Genomic DNA, 13,700 nt, shown 5'->3' with positions numbered 1-13,700 from the left:
CCTGGGGATCAAATCCGGGCTCAGACACTTAGCACCACACCCAGAAATAACTGGCCGTGTAACCTTGAGCAAGTTACTTAACCCCAATTGCTTTAAAAAAAAAAAAAAAGATTGATACAAACTTAAGGGAAACCTACAAAATGAAACATCTTGCAAAATCACTAAATTCATAAATAGTTGTCAAATATCCATTTATTCTGTACCTTCTTTGTACTTGGTCTGTGAGGGTTGGAAATAGATATCTGTATTACTAAAGCTCTGTCCTCAAAGAACTCTCAATATGATTACTCAGATATATTAATAGCTGTATGAATGGATGGATATATAGATAGATGTATAGATCAAAAGATAGATATAAACATCTAAATCCAAACATTTATAGTTATATGTGCCATATATTGCTCTGTGATATCTCATTTATTGGTTAAGTACTAAGTACTAAATAATCATTTATATGGCACTTACATATTATGTTCCAGGCATTGTGCTAAGCACTTAAAAAATTATGATCTCCTTTGATCCTCACAACCACTCTGAGGTGGGTACTGTTGTTATCCCCACTTTACAGTTGAGGAAACTAAAGCTAACAAAAGTTAAGTGACTTACCCAGCATCACCTGGATAATTGTGTCTCAGGCTGAATTTGAACTTAGATTTTCCTGAGTGCCCTTTCCTAAATCAGCATTCTATTCACTGCTCTGTCAGCTGCCTCTAAATTGATGATATGGCTATAAGTAAATAAGATACTTCTAAAAATAGTTTCTTTTAAAACTGTAATTTTAAAAGTCATGACTAAAAATTGGAATAGCTTATGTTTATAAAATTACAGAGTACTTTACATGTGTCAAACCATTTGTTACTCACAACAAATCTGTGAAGAAGGTAGTTATAAGTATTATTATTCCCATTTTACAAATGAATGAATGGATTCAGAGAGGCAGTTTTGCTGACTGTTTACACTTCAAGGAGGAACAAGTGCTAAAACCTAGGTCGTCTGTTCTTTTCATTACACAATACTATCTCTCAGTAACAATGAAGTGGCCAGATGCTCCCCTTAAAAATGTCCCAGAAAATGCTGAGTGAGTTTCACAGTGTCAGTATCAGAGAAACTCAGTAAAAAGCAATTGTTTCTTAACCTCTCTTCTGTCTCCTCTTTAACTATTTGGGTATTTAGTTTATTTTTGTTTTGTTTTTTAACCTTGAAGAAGATTTGTCTTCCTTCTCCAGTGCCCCCAGGCTTATTAGCCCAGAGCAGGATCAGGTCACTGTACTTCTCCACTCAGGTGTTGGTAGAAAGCTGGGTTGTTGGAAGGGTCTTTCTGCTTGAAGCAGTTAAGTAGCTTTCTAAGAGTTAGTAGTGTTTGTTGCCAAAAGATACCTTTCCTTGGAGTAAAAAATACAGTCTAGAAAAGTCACTCTTAACCCTGTTTCATAACCATTCAATATTTATTAAATGCCTACTATGCACCAAGCAGTGTGCTAAATGTTAATTATTTCAGAATGCAGAAGTGAAGGCTACTTTGAGCTGGGAATCCCTTGTGCCCTTCTTTCCCAGACAGACTGAGGACTGTTTTGGTAAAGGGAGAAAAACCAGTTTATTATCATAGCTACAACAAATATCTGGTTATAGTGGACCAGTCTTCTTGTTTTTCTTCCCCTTCTTTCTCTCCTTCCCTCAGATCTCTTATTGTTCACACTGAACAGAGCCAAGATTTGAACCTAAGTTATCTGAGTACAAATTCAGTGTTTTTCCATCTCATTGCCTCTCATCCCCTCTCTGTTCTTCCTAAGACTTGTATTCTATTCTTCTCATCATTCCTTCCCTTTTTAATGGTTCCCATCAGTGCTATCTTTAAGTGTTTCCGTTTAGTTAACGGTTGGATAATGGCATCATATCTGATTTTATAATCTATTTTAATTAATTTGTAATGCTGGAGTTTACATAGCATTTTAGTTTTTTTTGTGTATTTCATTAACATTTTGGTTTTAACCTTTGGAGTTCTGCAATTTTGTTTCTCCTTTCTGTATATTTAATTCTGAACTCATGATTATCAGTTAATATAAAGGCTTGCTTACATTTACTAATATGCTAATTACTTTTGACCTCAACTAAAAGTTTTGGCAAAGATCTCACTAAAAACTTAAAATGGTAAGTTTTTTAAGACCAAGAAAAGTGATGAAATTATTACAGTGACCTACAACTAACATCAACTGAGTCTTTTTTTCCTAGCATTTTAAAGACTGTAGGATACAAATAAGGCCTCAGAGTAAAAAAAAAAAAATTTCCAAAACAAATTTAACCAAAAAAAAAACGCTTATAACTGTTGAATTATGAGACTAAAAAGAATAGTTCCATTTATAAGTATAGCATTTAGTGCTTTATCATGTGCCAGTCACATATGAAAAAAATGTTAATTTTACTCATTTTACTTGGCAGGTTATTTATATTCAAATAAAAGGAATGTTAATGTAGCTAGTTTTGATCCAACAAAGTTTCTATAATCTTGAACCACTAATATGTTTTGTACAAACAATTTTTGGAATAATAAGCAGTCTGGCAGGAATTTTAGTTTTTTTTTTCTCCATCAGAAAAAAAACATGTAACATTTTATATAGTTGATAGTACATAATAGCCACTTTTTAGAGTTCTGTGAATTTTTTATTTTATTGCCTTGATTTTAAGTGATACCTACTATAAAGGAATCTCTTTCATCCTGATAATTATAAAATTATATTTCTAATTTTATTTTTTTTCAGTAAAATTATTTGAAGTTATTGAAACAGAGAAGACACTGTATTTAGTAATGGAATATGCCAGTGGGGGTAAGTATGGCTACCTAAGGGGATAATAATAACTGAAGTTTGAAAAAAAAAATTTCAAGGTGTGGAATAACATCTAAGAATTATACTACATGTATATTTTAAATATTGCTACTGAGTCTTTTATTTTTGCCTTTCAGAAACCTAAAAATAACTCTATAGAAATGTGATGTTTACTTGTTTCTAACTGAGGTGTTATATGCTCCTTACATTTAGCATTCAAACTTTGGTTTCTCTTACAGCCAGTCAAAGACATATTCTGTAGCAGTATTTAAATAAAGCTGCTTTGTTTTAGAAACTCATAACCCACTTACTCTAAGTTTCCAAAACTATTTTTCACAATTTGAAGTTCTGGGCCATAAAGGGACAAAAACAGCACACCTTATACTATGCTTAATGAACTATAGAAAAGCATATGATAGCTTGAGAAGAAAAAAAAAGATATTTACATGATAATTTTGTTGTATATTTGAAAGGACTAGCAAGTGGTATATAGTAGCTTTACAATTTCGTGGGCAATCATTTTTTATTGTACTGTTATAGAAATGCTTGTTTCATTCCATGAATTAAAAATAATATAAATTTTTTAAAAAGAAAGAAAAAATGTTAGACCAATACTTGATTTTCAGATTAAACTACATTAGAATCTCAATTTATATACATTTTTGAATAATCCATAAAAATTTTAATTTCAACCAAGTATATTTCTAAATAAAAAGATAGCAATGAATCTGAAAACATTGGTAATTTAAGTAGCAATGAGAAGATATATATGTATATATGTGTGTGTGTTTGTGTGTGTGTAATTTCAAGAATTAAAAACTTGAGTTTAGGATAGTTATTGAACATGGTGCTGATTTTGAAAGAAACTTATACAGGTAACAGTGACCTAAGCTATTATTTCCAAAGACATGCAGTTATTTATCATGCTATAAATAGCATTCCTTTTCCCTTTTCTCATCTACTTTTCTTTTTAGGTCAGATGCCCTTATGTGTTAAAAAATCATAGATTTGGCAGCACAAAATCATTGACATGTAAATTACTTTTTTTCAGAAATAGGAAACTTCCCAGCAGGACTTGAAGTTATTAAAAAAAAAAGGGCTTGAAAAGGATTTTAGAGGCACATTTTATATATTGTTTATTCATTGTCACTACCTTTGTCTTTGTGAGAAATTGAATTTCAGAATACAGTAATAGCAGGGAGTTGGTTTACTGATCCAAGTTTGGAGTGTAGCTGTAGACTTTTGCCTTGAGAAACTGAAAGCAGTGGATTTAGAGTAGTTATAGTTGCAAATAATAAGAGAGAAGAAAGAAAGTGAATCAAAGGTGTAGGCAGAGTCATCTAAATTATAGCGGTCCCTAACTTAGGAATGCCCATTGTGTGTCTGATTTATGCATATTCATACCACTTAACCACTTCCAAATAACTGTTCCAGTCAAGTAGCATAGATTATACAACTCCTTACCTCTTCCAACTATAGCAGTTTAGGATTTACTTTTTTCTCTTCTTAGTGTTACCCTACCCTCTATAACCTACCAATCCCCTATATCATTCTAGCATCTTTAACCTGTGGTGGGTCCAGGACAAGGTCAGAGATAGCAATAGTAATAGTGTTATACCTTTTCCCTGACTCAGATCCCAACAGTTTTTTGCAGGAACTGGTATGGAGCCTCTGCTGCCCCTCTGTCATCCTTTTTCTCTCAGTTCCATTCAGTCTCTTCCTATGTACAGGATACTTCTTTCTTGCCTACAACATGCCTATGTCTCTCTACGTACTCAAAAAGCCCTTACATGATCCTTCCCTCCCCACAGCTGTCTCACAAATCTCCCTTTTGTGGCCAAACTCCCGGAAAAGTTCATCTATAATAAGTACCTCTACTTCCTTTTCTATCACACTTTTAACTCTATAAAGTCTGTTTGTTTTACCTCATCTTTCGACCAAAACTGCTCTCTACAAAGTTCCCACAGTTCACTTAATTGCCAGGTCTAATGTCCTTTTCTCAGTCCTCAACCTTGACTTCTCCGCAGCTATTGACAACATTGATCATTCTCTTTTCCTTGAATACTCTCTTCCCTCTAAGTTTTCTGGACACTACTCTCTTCTGGTTCTCCTCCTTCCTATATGACTGCTCCTTCTCGGTTTCCTTTTATGAATCTTCATCCAAGTCATATGGGCATACCAGGGCTCTGTCCAGGGCCCTTTCTTTTCTCTGTATATACAATTTCACTTTGTGGTCTTATCAGCCCCCGAGGATTCATTTGTCATCTCTTTGCTTGTCATTCTTTGTCATCTCTATGCTTGTCTTTATTTGCTTATCATTTAGTTGTCATTCTGTAATCTGCTTGTTCAATCCTCTGTATTGACGTCTAGTCTCACATCTCCAACTACCTTTTGGACACCTTGAACTGGATTTCCCATAGATATCTTAAACTCAGCATATCTAAAACTGAATTCATAATTTCTCCTTCTTCCCTGAAACCACCCCTTCTTCTAACTTCCCTATTACTATTGAAGATACCACCATCCCCTCCTTGACATCCAAACTTGAAAACTAGGTGTCATCCTCAATTTCTTATACTCTCTCATCCCCCATATCAAATCTGTTGTCAAGACTTGTCAATTTTAACTTCATAACTTTTCTTGTAAATGCCCCCTTATCTTCTTTGCTGTTGCTGCCCTCATGTACAGACCCTGGATTATTACAGTAGCTTGTTGGTTGGTCTACCTTCCACAAGTCTGTCTCCACTCCAGTCCATTCTCCACTCAGAGTGATCTTACTAGAACACAGGACTGACCATGTCACCTCCCTGCTTAAGCTAGTCACTCCCTATGGCCTCCAGGATCAGATAGAAAATCCTCTGCTTAGTGTTAAGAGCCCTTTATTCTTCTCCCCACCCTGCCTTTCCTGCCCCATCAGGTACTCTGCAATCCACTCACTCTGGTCTCCTCCTTTCCTCATACAAGGCACTATGTCTTCTGACTCCTGGCATTCTCACGACCTGTCCCCTATGTCTAGAATGTTCTCCTCATCTCTTTCTCCTGGTTTTGCCAGCTTTCCATTAGGTCCCAGCTAAAATCTACCTTCTCCAGGAAGCCTTTCCTTCCTCCCACCCCCAATTCCACAGAGGGAAGCTTTCTTGCTATTTGTTATCTACAATTTATCTTGTGCATAGTCGTTTCCATGTTGTTTCCCCCATTAGACTGTGAGCTCCTTAAGAACAGGGACTGTATTTTGCCCTCCTTTGTATTCCCACAGCTTAGCACAGTGCCTGTGCTATTGTTGTTGCTTCTGCATTGTTGTTACTCTCATTCAGTCGTGTCTGACTCCTCGTGACTCTGTGGACCATATAATACCGATACTGTTCATAGTGTTTTCTGGGCAGATACTAGACTGGCTTGCCATTTCCTTCTTCTGGGACCCGGTGCATAATGGGTGCTTAATAAATGTTTAACGACTGACTCCTAGACTCTTCTGTTTTTGTTGTGCTGTTCTTCCATGGTTCCCCTACCTGTCTGACTATTGCTACTTAAATTTCTTTTTTTTTTTTTAATTTTTGGAGGGGGAAGGGTCGGGCAATTGGGATTAAGTGACTTGCCAGAGGTCACATGGCTAGTTTTTGTGTTAAGTGTCTGAGGCTGGATTTGATCTCAGGTTCTATTGACTCCAGGGCCTGTGCTCTATTCACTGAGCCACCTAGCCACCCCTGCTTAATTTATTTTGTTGGACCATTATCCTTCCCTATAAGTATAGTCATAACTTTGGACTCTAACCTGGACCCTCTTCTTTCTCTATCTTCATTGACTTTCTCATGGTGATCTCATCAACTCCCATTAGTTTGAATAATCATCCTTATGTAGAGGATCTCCAAATCTGCGTATCTAGCCTTCATCTCTCTCTTGTACTCTGGTCCTGTATTAGTCACTTCCTTCTGGACACATCCACCTAGATGTTCCATAGACTTCATTGTGTCCCAAATGGAACTCAGTACATGTTTTCCTAAACCCAACCTTCCTCTTAACTTCCCAAGGTCACTATGCTCCTTCTTGTCAACCAGGTTCATCCTCAACACTTTTCCTTTTTCCCTACCTCTCTTGTCCAATAAACTAAAACAAAAGTCTTGATAATTCTAACTTGTATTCATCCCCTGTCTCCTTTTCTAGACTTTTCACTTTAGCTCAAGCCCTCCTGATTTTCCATCTGGACTATTGCAAAAGTCTCCTAATTGTTCTCCCTGCTTCCCTGATCTTCTTTCTCCAACATATCCTCCACACAGCTACCAAAACAGTCATCCTAAAGCACCCTAAAAGGGTCCCTATTGCCTGTGGGATAAAAATGTTCATCCTGTTGGAAGCCTTTCCCGATTTTCTTCCTGCTTTCCAAGTTAGAGTTCTCTCTCCAAAAATTGTCTTTGATTTACTTATCTCTGCCTATTGTCTCCCCTTCTAAGTATGGCATAAAATTCTTAAGGGTAAGTGTAGTCAGTTTTTTTAGGAGCTCCTCAAAAAAGAGGTTTATTGTCCCACAGAATGTTTTGCCTACACTTCAACTTCTATAAAGAGCTCAATTTTGAGTCCTTAACTAGCCAGGCTCACCACTGCCACCTGGTGGTTATACAGAGGTGGTTTAGTTTCTTGTCTTAATAGTAATGTTAAAAGCTTATTGAATTGAAATTAATTTTGTCTAAGCTCCCTGCCTTGTTTCCCTACCCTCCCAGATGCCTTACCCTTACTTTAATTTCTATGATGAAGGACCCAGTAATACTGTCTACTTTTCTTTAAGGTATTAGTGAAAAGAGGAAGAGGAAATGTGTCAGGTGTATGATTTTTTTTTTAAATATTTATTGCTAATTCTTGTTTTTACATTACCTACATTTCTCCCTATGTTTCTTCTCTGGGGACCATAGGTAAGGAACACTGCATATGACATCAGATTTTTTTGATGTGTTAATTGGTTTTGCAGAGATAAGATTTTAATATCCTTCTGTTCTCACTATTACTAAGTAAAAACCCTTTGAACTCGGTGTTTTGAGGGTTTCCTGCTTTAGGGATATAAAAGTAGAAAAGAAGCAATAAGACTATGTGAACTAGAAAAGCAAATCAAGCAGTGGACCCTGTCCTTGCGTCTCCTTCCATATTACTTGCCCACTTTTCCCTAACTTTAGGCCCTGTCTTTAGAGACAGTGATAGTGACCATAAAGCTAGGCTACTGCTCTTATGTTAAGGGTTGGGAAATTTTTTCATTTATAAATTCAGATTGAATATATTTTCTTGTAAAATTGTATCCATTGTGGTTTTGGATAATCATTTATAATGCTGTTTATATAGCACTAAATTTCCAGGATATTACACATTAAATAGGCTAATGATGACCACTTATAACGATGTTTCTGGTCTGAGTTATGAAAGACCTACACATACAAAAGTCTTAGAGCACAGTCTACTCAAAAATTTGGAACGATCTAGAATTTTGCTTAAAATTTTTAACTAATCACAAGTAAAACTGAGTGACTTGTATTAGCTCTTAGCTGATCATTAGTTGATTTCTATTAAGATACTAATTGAACTTAGTGACTTTTGAGATCCCTTCAAAATCTAAGATTCTGTGTTTCTGGTTCAAGTGTGATTTTACCTGGGATCTGTAAAACATCAGTGCTGCAGGAGACTTCATAGGTCATTTAGTCTAGATACTACATTTTATAGGAGAGGAAAATTACACTTGAGTCAACTGTAAATCAAATCTAAAACCTTTAATTGCTGATTTTTTTACATTGTCTGTTATCAAGTCTTCTAAAGAAAATAATTTTGTACAATGTTAATATAGTTTATTGTGTTTAATTTTGCCCCTAAGGCAGAATTGAATGTTTTAATAGTTTAGTTCTTTTAAAAGTTTATTTTATTCTGGAAATAGTTAATGTAGGTTATTGCCATTGTTTTGCCTCAAATTTACATAATATTGAAAGATTGATATTTATTAATACAGTTTTGCAAGTTATGACAGAACCTGGTTCTAAAACATATTAATAGATTTAACATGAACAAAAAGCTTAAAGGCTGTCTCAGATACTTAATACTTGCTATCTGTGTGACCTTGGGCAAGTCACTTAACTCCTATTGCTTTGCCTTTCCCCCTCCAAAAAGCAAAAAAAAAAAAAGCTTAAAGGCTACACAATTTATTCAGCTGGTTCTTTCTACCTTCTGAATAGCTTCTATGACAATCTGTCTGTGAGAGAAGCCTAAGTATAATCTATATACTTAGTGTCTTTTCTTTTACTAAATGAGGATGGAGGGAGGTAAGATGAATATGGCTAACCAGTCAAAATGGCCTTGAAAAACCTAAAATTTTATATTTCATAACCATTTGCAAAGATGTGTTGATAATGAAAATGTAAAGTTTTTTGACTTTCAACAAAGTAGATCAACTTTCTATCCTAGTAGAGGGGCATAGTAACATGGTTAATATAAAACATAGAATAATCATTGCTTTACTTCAATCATATTTTGGGTCTGAGGTAGGTAGGAGACCATTTTAAGAATCCCTGAGGTGAATACTCTGCACATGCTTTGTAATCCTGATCCATTTTGCTCCTCCAAATAGTCCCACTCCTGCCATTTGGTTTCTTTTGGCAGAAATGCCTTTGCCAATTCAATTCTACTTAAGGCTATGACAGTGGTTTGGAAGCCATTCCTCGTGTTCTTTGTTATCTTCAAATAATATTGAATTAGTTCTGAAAAATGTGGTACAACATTCCTCTCCGTTAAAAGTTTTGTAGACATCTGAGGCTTTCATTTGACAACAAACAAACAAAAATCAAACCAAAACCAGAAATACAACAGGGGGATGAGGAATGAGGCAAATTTTTCTTTGCTGGGTATGGGTCAGTATGATTCTGGCTCAGCAGTGGGATTGTGACACTTTAGTGGCTTTGGGAAAGCAAGGTGTGCACTGGAATGGTCTTTACATCATTGTTAATAAGTGCCAATGATCCTAGGAAGACTAAGGTAAAGAACTACTCTGGGAGAGTTCTGTACCAGACTGGCCTTATGGACTCTTTGAAGTTCCCTGAATTGGTTCTGTTACTGTCTGTGTCTTTGAGGTCCTTCAGACTGAGAATTACCCTTGACCGTATACATATTGAAACAGGTCTCCACGGATTTTCCTGGCCTGGACATATATAACCAAGGGCAGACCGAAATTTTTCTTTGTATTTGAGGAAGAGAGCCAAATGGCAATTTCCTATTCTTTCTCTTATTCTTATCATCCTAGTGTGTTCTAAGCACACAGTTCAAAGCTTAGCTCAAGTGTACGTACTATATAAGACTACTCCTAATTTCTAATCTGCTGGGTCCTCCCATCCAAAATTACCTTGTATTTATTTGATACATACTTATATGTATACATGTTTTTAATCCAATACAATGTAAGCTCCTTAAAGGCAAGGGTCATTTTATTTTTGCCTTTTTATTCCCAGTGTCAGCTCAGTGCCTGGTGCATGATAGGCACTTAAATGCTTATTGAATGATTGAATATATAGCATATTCTCTTCACCTTTCCCCCCATCATGCTCTTAAGATATTTTCATATATTAGACTTTATCTCACATAAAACTTTGACTTGTTACAATTATTTTATTTTTAATATTAAAAAAACTTGCTTCCTTAGATTTTTCTCAGAAACAATTTCTGTTACATTTCTTTAAATTAGACTAGGAATAAGGAACTAATCAGTCTTTGTTTTTCGAAATTATAGTCGTATGTAGTATTTAATAATATTTCATGAAGATATACAATATCCGTTACCTTTCTAGTATATATAAAATAATATTTCATTATAGCAAATATTAGTGTTAATACTAATTGGATATAAATATGTCTTCACTTGGTAATTAGCTTCCTTACTATGTTGATGACTGGTATAAATACTGAAACCAAGGTGGGAAAACATTTTATGGAAGAGTTTAGTGATAGAATAGGCTAGAAGAATTAGATGGCTTCTGTTGCTTTCAAATTCAATATTCAATATTTATTGAGTACTTTGTTTATCACTATGCTTGACCCTGAAAAATGGGAAAAAATAATAGATAGTGTTTATCTAGCCTTTTAAGGTTTGCAAAATGCTTTACAAATATGAACTCATTTTATCCTCACAGCCCTAAGAGATAGGTGCTATTATTATCCCCATCTTTACAGATGAGGAAACTGAGGCACAGAGTGGGTTAAGTGACTTGCCCAGGGTCCCACAGATAGTAAATCTCTCTCTGAAGCTGGATTTGAACTCAGGTCTTATTCACTCCAACTACAGCACTCTCTCCACTGCACCACCGGCTGCCTCCATGTACCAGGTACAGAAGCATGATGCTATCTGAAGCTTTGAGGAGTTTGCTGAACAGTGGAGGAGACAGTGGTACAGACAGCAGGTCCTATAGATGTTCACAGAGGGTGAGACACGCGGGCTGGAGTAGTGAGGGGGACTTTATGCAGAAAATGGGGTTTTAGTTAGAGAGGAGAAGGTCATGGCAAGGTGACTTGTTGTTGAAGTGCTGTAAATTTTGGATCTTCAAGTAGCCCAGAAATACATTCCAAAGCCAAATCTGAGTTATATTTGTGATTTTTATTTTGATAACCTAGTAATAGAGAATTGACTTGACTATATTTCTAAGAAATTGACACCAGAAAGCAAAGTTTTCTGGTTGTGCATTATGTGTATATGTTTTTGTAAGTTTTATTAAAGTATGACATCTGATTATGATCATATTTAAACATGCAAGCAAGCTTTTTCACCGGAGTCTTAATAGTTTATTATCAGTTATTAATTAATAACAGATAAAAATTGTTGGCCATATGGCCTCTTTAAAAACAACCTGCAATTGCATATATCCTGAAATTGAAAAATAATGCTTATTTCACTGTCTGCTTTACCTTTATGACTCAGGTGAAGTGTTTGATTACTTAGTTGCCCATGGAAGAATGAAGGAGAAAGAGGCCCGTGCAAAATTTAGACAGGTATGGAAAGTATTTTCCTGATATTTTCAGTGACAGATAATGGACAATGTCACAAGGTTGGAAAACAATTCAAAAGTGGTATTTTTAAAAGTAAAAAGTAAAATTCAGCTTTTTTTTTTAATGCTATAGTATGCTCTGTTATTGTTGTTGGGGTTTTTTTTTTTTAAGGAAATACTCCCTTAAAGAAAAAAAATCCTAATTTAGTTATAGGTGGTTATTTTTAGGCCTTTATAAATGAAGAGTCAAGCAGCAAATTTTTTTTTAACTGTGACTCACCACATTAACACTTTGTGTATCTTGTAATAGAGATTACATTTCTTACAAAGATATTCCTATCAAATTTTGATTTAGTATTATGCCTTATATATGTCATAATGAGTCTTTGTGTATTAGCTCTGAAATTTTAATATAACCTCTTAAATTGAACGAATGAATGAAAAAGCATTTATTAAGTGCATACTGTGTGCCAACAGAAATGGTATCAATATTCACTATAATTTTATCTGGAAATTTAACTGATATAAATTAGAGGAGACCAAAAGAGCCCAGAAAGTACTTTAACATTTGACTTAATATTTGAAAGAAAAGTGTGATTGCCAAAGGCAACACTGGATTAGGATGTGAATTCATTTGTAAAATCTTCTGAAGAAATATAATGGAAAATTATGATCAGTACCATCTCCTTAAGCAGAGAGAAGCAGTGAAGGGTAAAACTAGTTTAAAGAAAGTTGGTAAAGATAACCATCTAAACAAAGTCATTCCTAGAATATTCAGGAATAAAAATGGAAGGATGATTACAAACAGAAAAAAAAAAGGAAAAGATTTACAAAACCTGTTTTCTCTATCAAAGATTGGTAAAACCACCACACTTGGACCTTAAGGTCAGAGTCCATATGTGCTTGTAGAGAAGCTAGAAATGGCACTAAGGATAATAAAACCAGGAAAAGTAGCAGGTTTGGAGCAAGGCTATATAGATGAGATATGTGCAGGAGGTAATACATTTGTAATTATGTTGAGGGATCAGTTTACAAGATAGCGAAAGGAAAGGAACATGCCAGAATAGTAAAAAAAAAAAAATTCAAAACCTTGTTTATACTTCAAAAAGGTGACTGAAAAAACATCAGTAACTCCTGACCTACCTTCCTGCTCTCCTGTTCATATAAAATCTTTATGAGAGTCCTATACGCACAAATCAGGGGAAATCTACATGAGGGTATTGGTGGCAAACAAGCAGGTTTTTGTAGGTGATGCTTTTAAATGGGCTACATCGTTATCATTTCACAATTAGCTTGAAAGATTTAGAGACTAGAAGATCTATTTTGCTTATTATTTGTTGATTATTTAGAATCATTTGACTGAATAGAACAGAATATGCCCTCAAAGAAATTGTTAGAACAAGATGTTTCCTATCTGCATACCATTGTTGTTCGAGATTGCTTGGAAGATGTCACAGCACACATAACACTGTTCAGTGATACTCTGGTAATAAATATTAAGTGAGGCATAAAATAGAGACAATTATTTCCTCAAAGTATTCTTCCCTATGATGTAGGAGATCCAACACAGAGTCCAGGTGGAAGACTTCCCTGTGGATGGCGAGGTTCTCCAGATTCTTTTGTTCACAGATGAAATTGTGCTGATTGTACCAAGCCCCAGAACACTGAAGAACCTCCTAGAGGTGATCTGTAACCACTCAGCAGTTTAGCCTATTCTATCCATCCACACAGTTAAGACCAAATGCCTGAAGGTCTGTTATCTAGATTTATTTCAACATACATCTGGGAGAACATCCCATGAAGCTTGTATAACACTGACTTGGAAAAGCTGGGTCCAAAGTTGAACAGGAGAAAAGGTATCTGGATTACCTTCAGGAAATTC

At 35.3% G+C, this 13,700-nt stretch overlaps 1 protein-coding gene across 7 annotated transcripts in view; it reads left to right on the top strand.

Moving 5' to 3' along the window:
• MARK1 (microtubule affinity regulating kinase 1) overlaps positions 1 to 13,700 on the top strand; it is a 166,563-nt gene that overhangs the window by 91,224 nt on the left and 61,639 nt on the right. For all 7 annotated transcript variants that reach the window (XR_011163994.1, XM_069066002.1, XM_069065999.1 and 4 more), the window contains 2 exons: positions 2,757 to 2,822; positions 11,752 to 11,822. Coding sequence is in view for 6 of the 7 variants with exons in the window: in XM_069066002.1 (XP_068922103.1) it covers positions 2,757 to 2,822; positions 11,752 to 11,822 (137 nt within the window). In the remaining variant the exon portion in view is untranslated. The remainder of the gene's footprint in view (positions 1 to 2,756; positions 2,823 to 11,751; positions 11,823 to 13,700) is intronic.

This window comes from Petaurus breviceps, unplaced genomic scaffold (assembly GCF_028583685.1).
Source record: "Petaurus breviceps papuanus isolate PSGF00001 unplaced genomic scaffold, PetGlider_PUasm1.0 90702, whole genome shotgun sequence".
Classification (NCBI taxonomy): domain Eukaryota; kingdom Metazoa; phylum Chordata; class Mammalia; order Diprotodontia; family Petauridae; genus Petaurus; species Petaurus breviceps.
The sequence above is the reverse complement of the archived record's forward strand: the minus strand, read 5'-3'. Positions and strand labels throughout refer to the sequence as shown.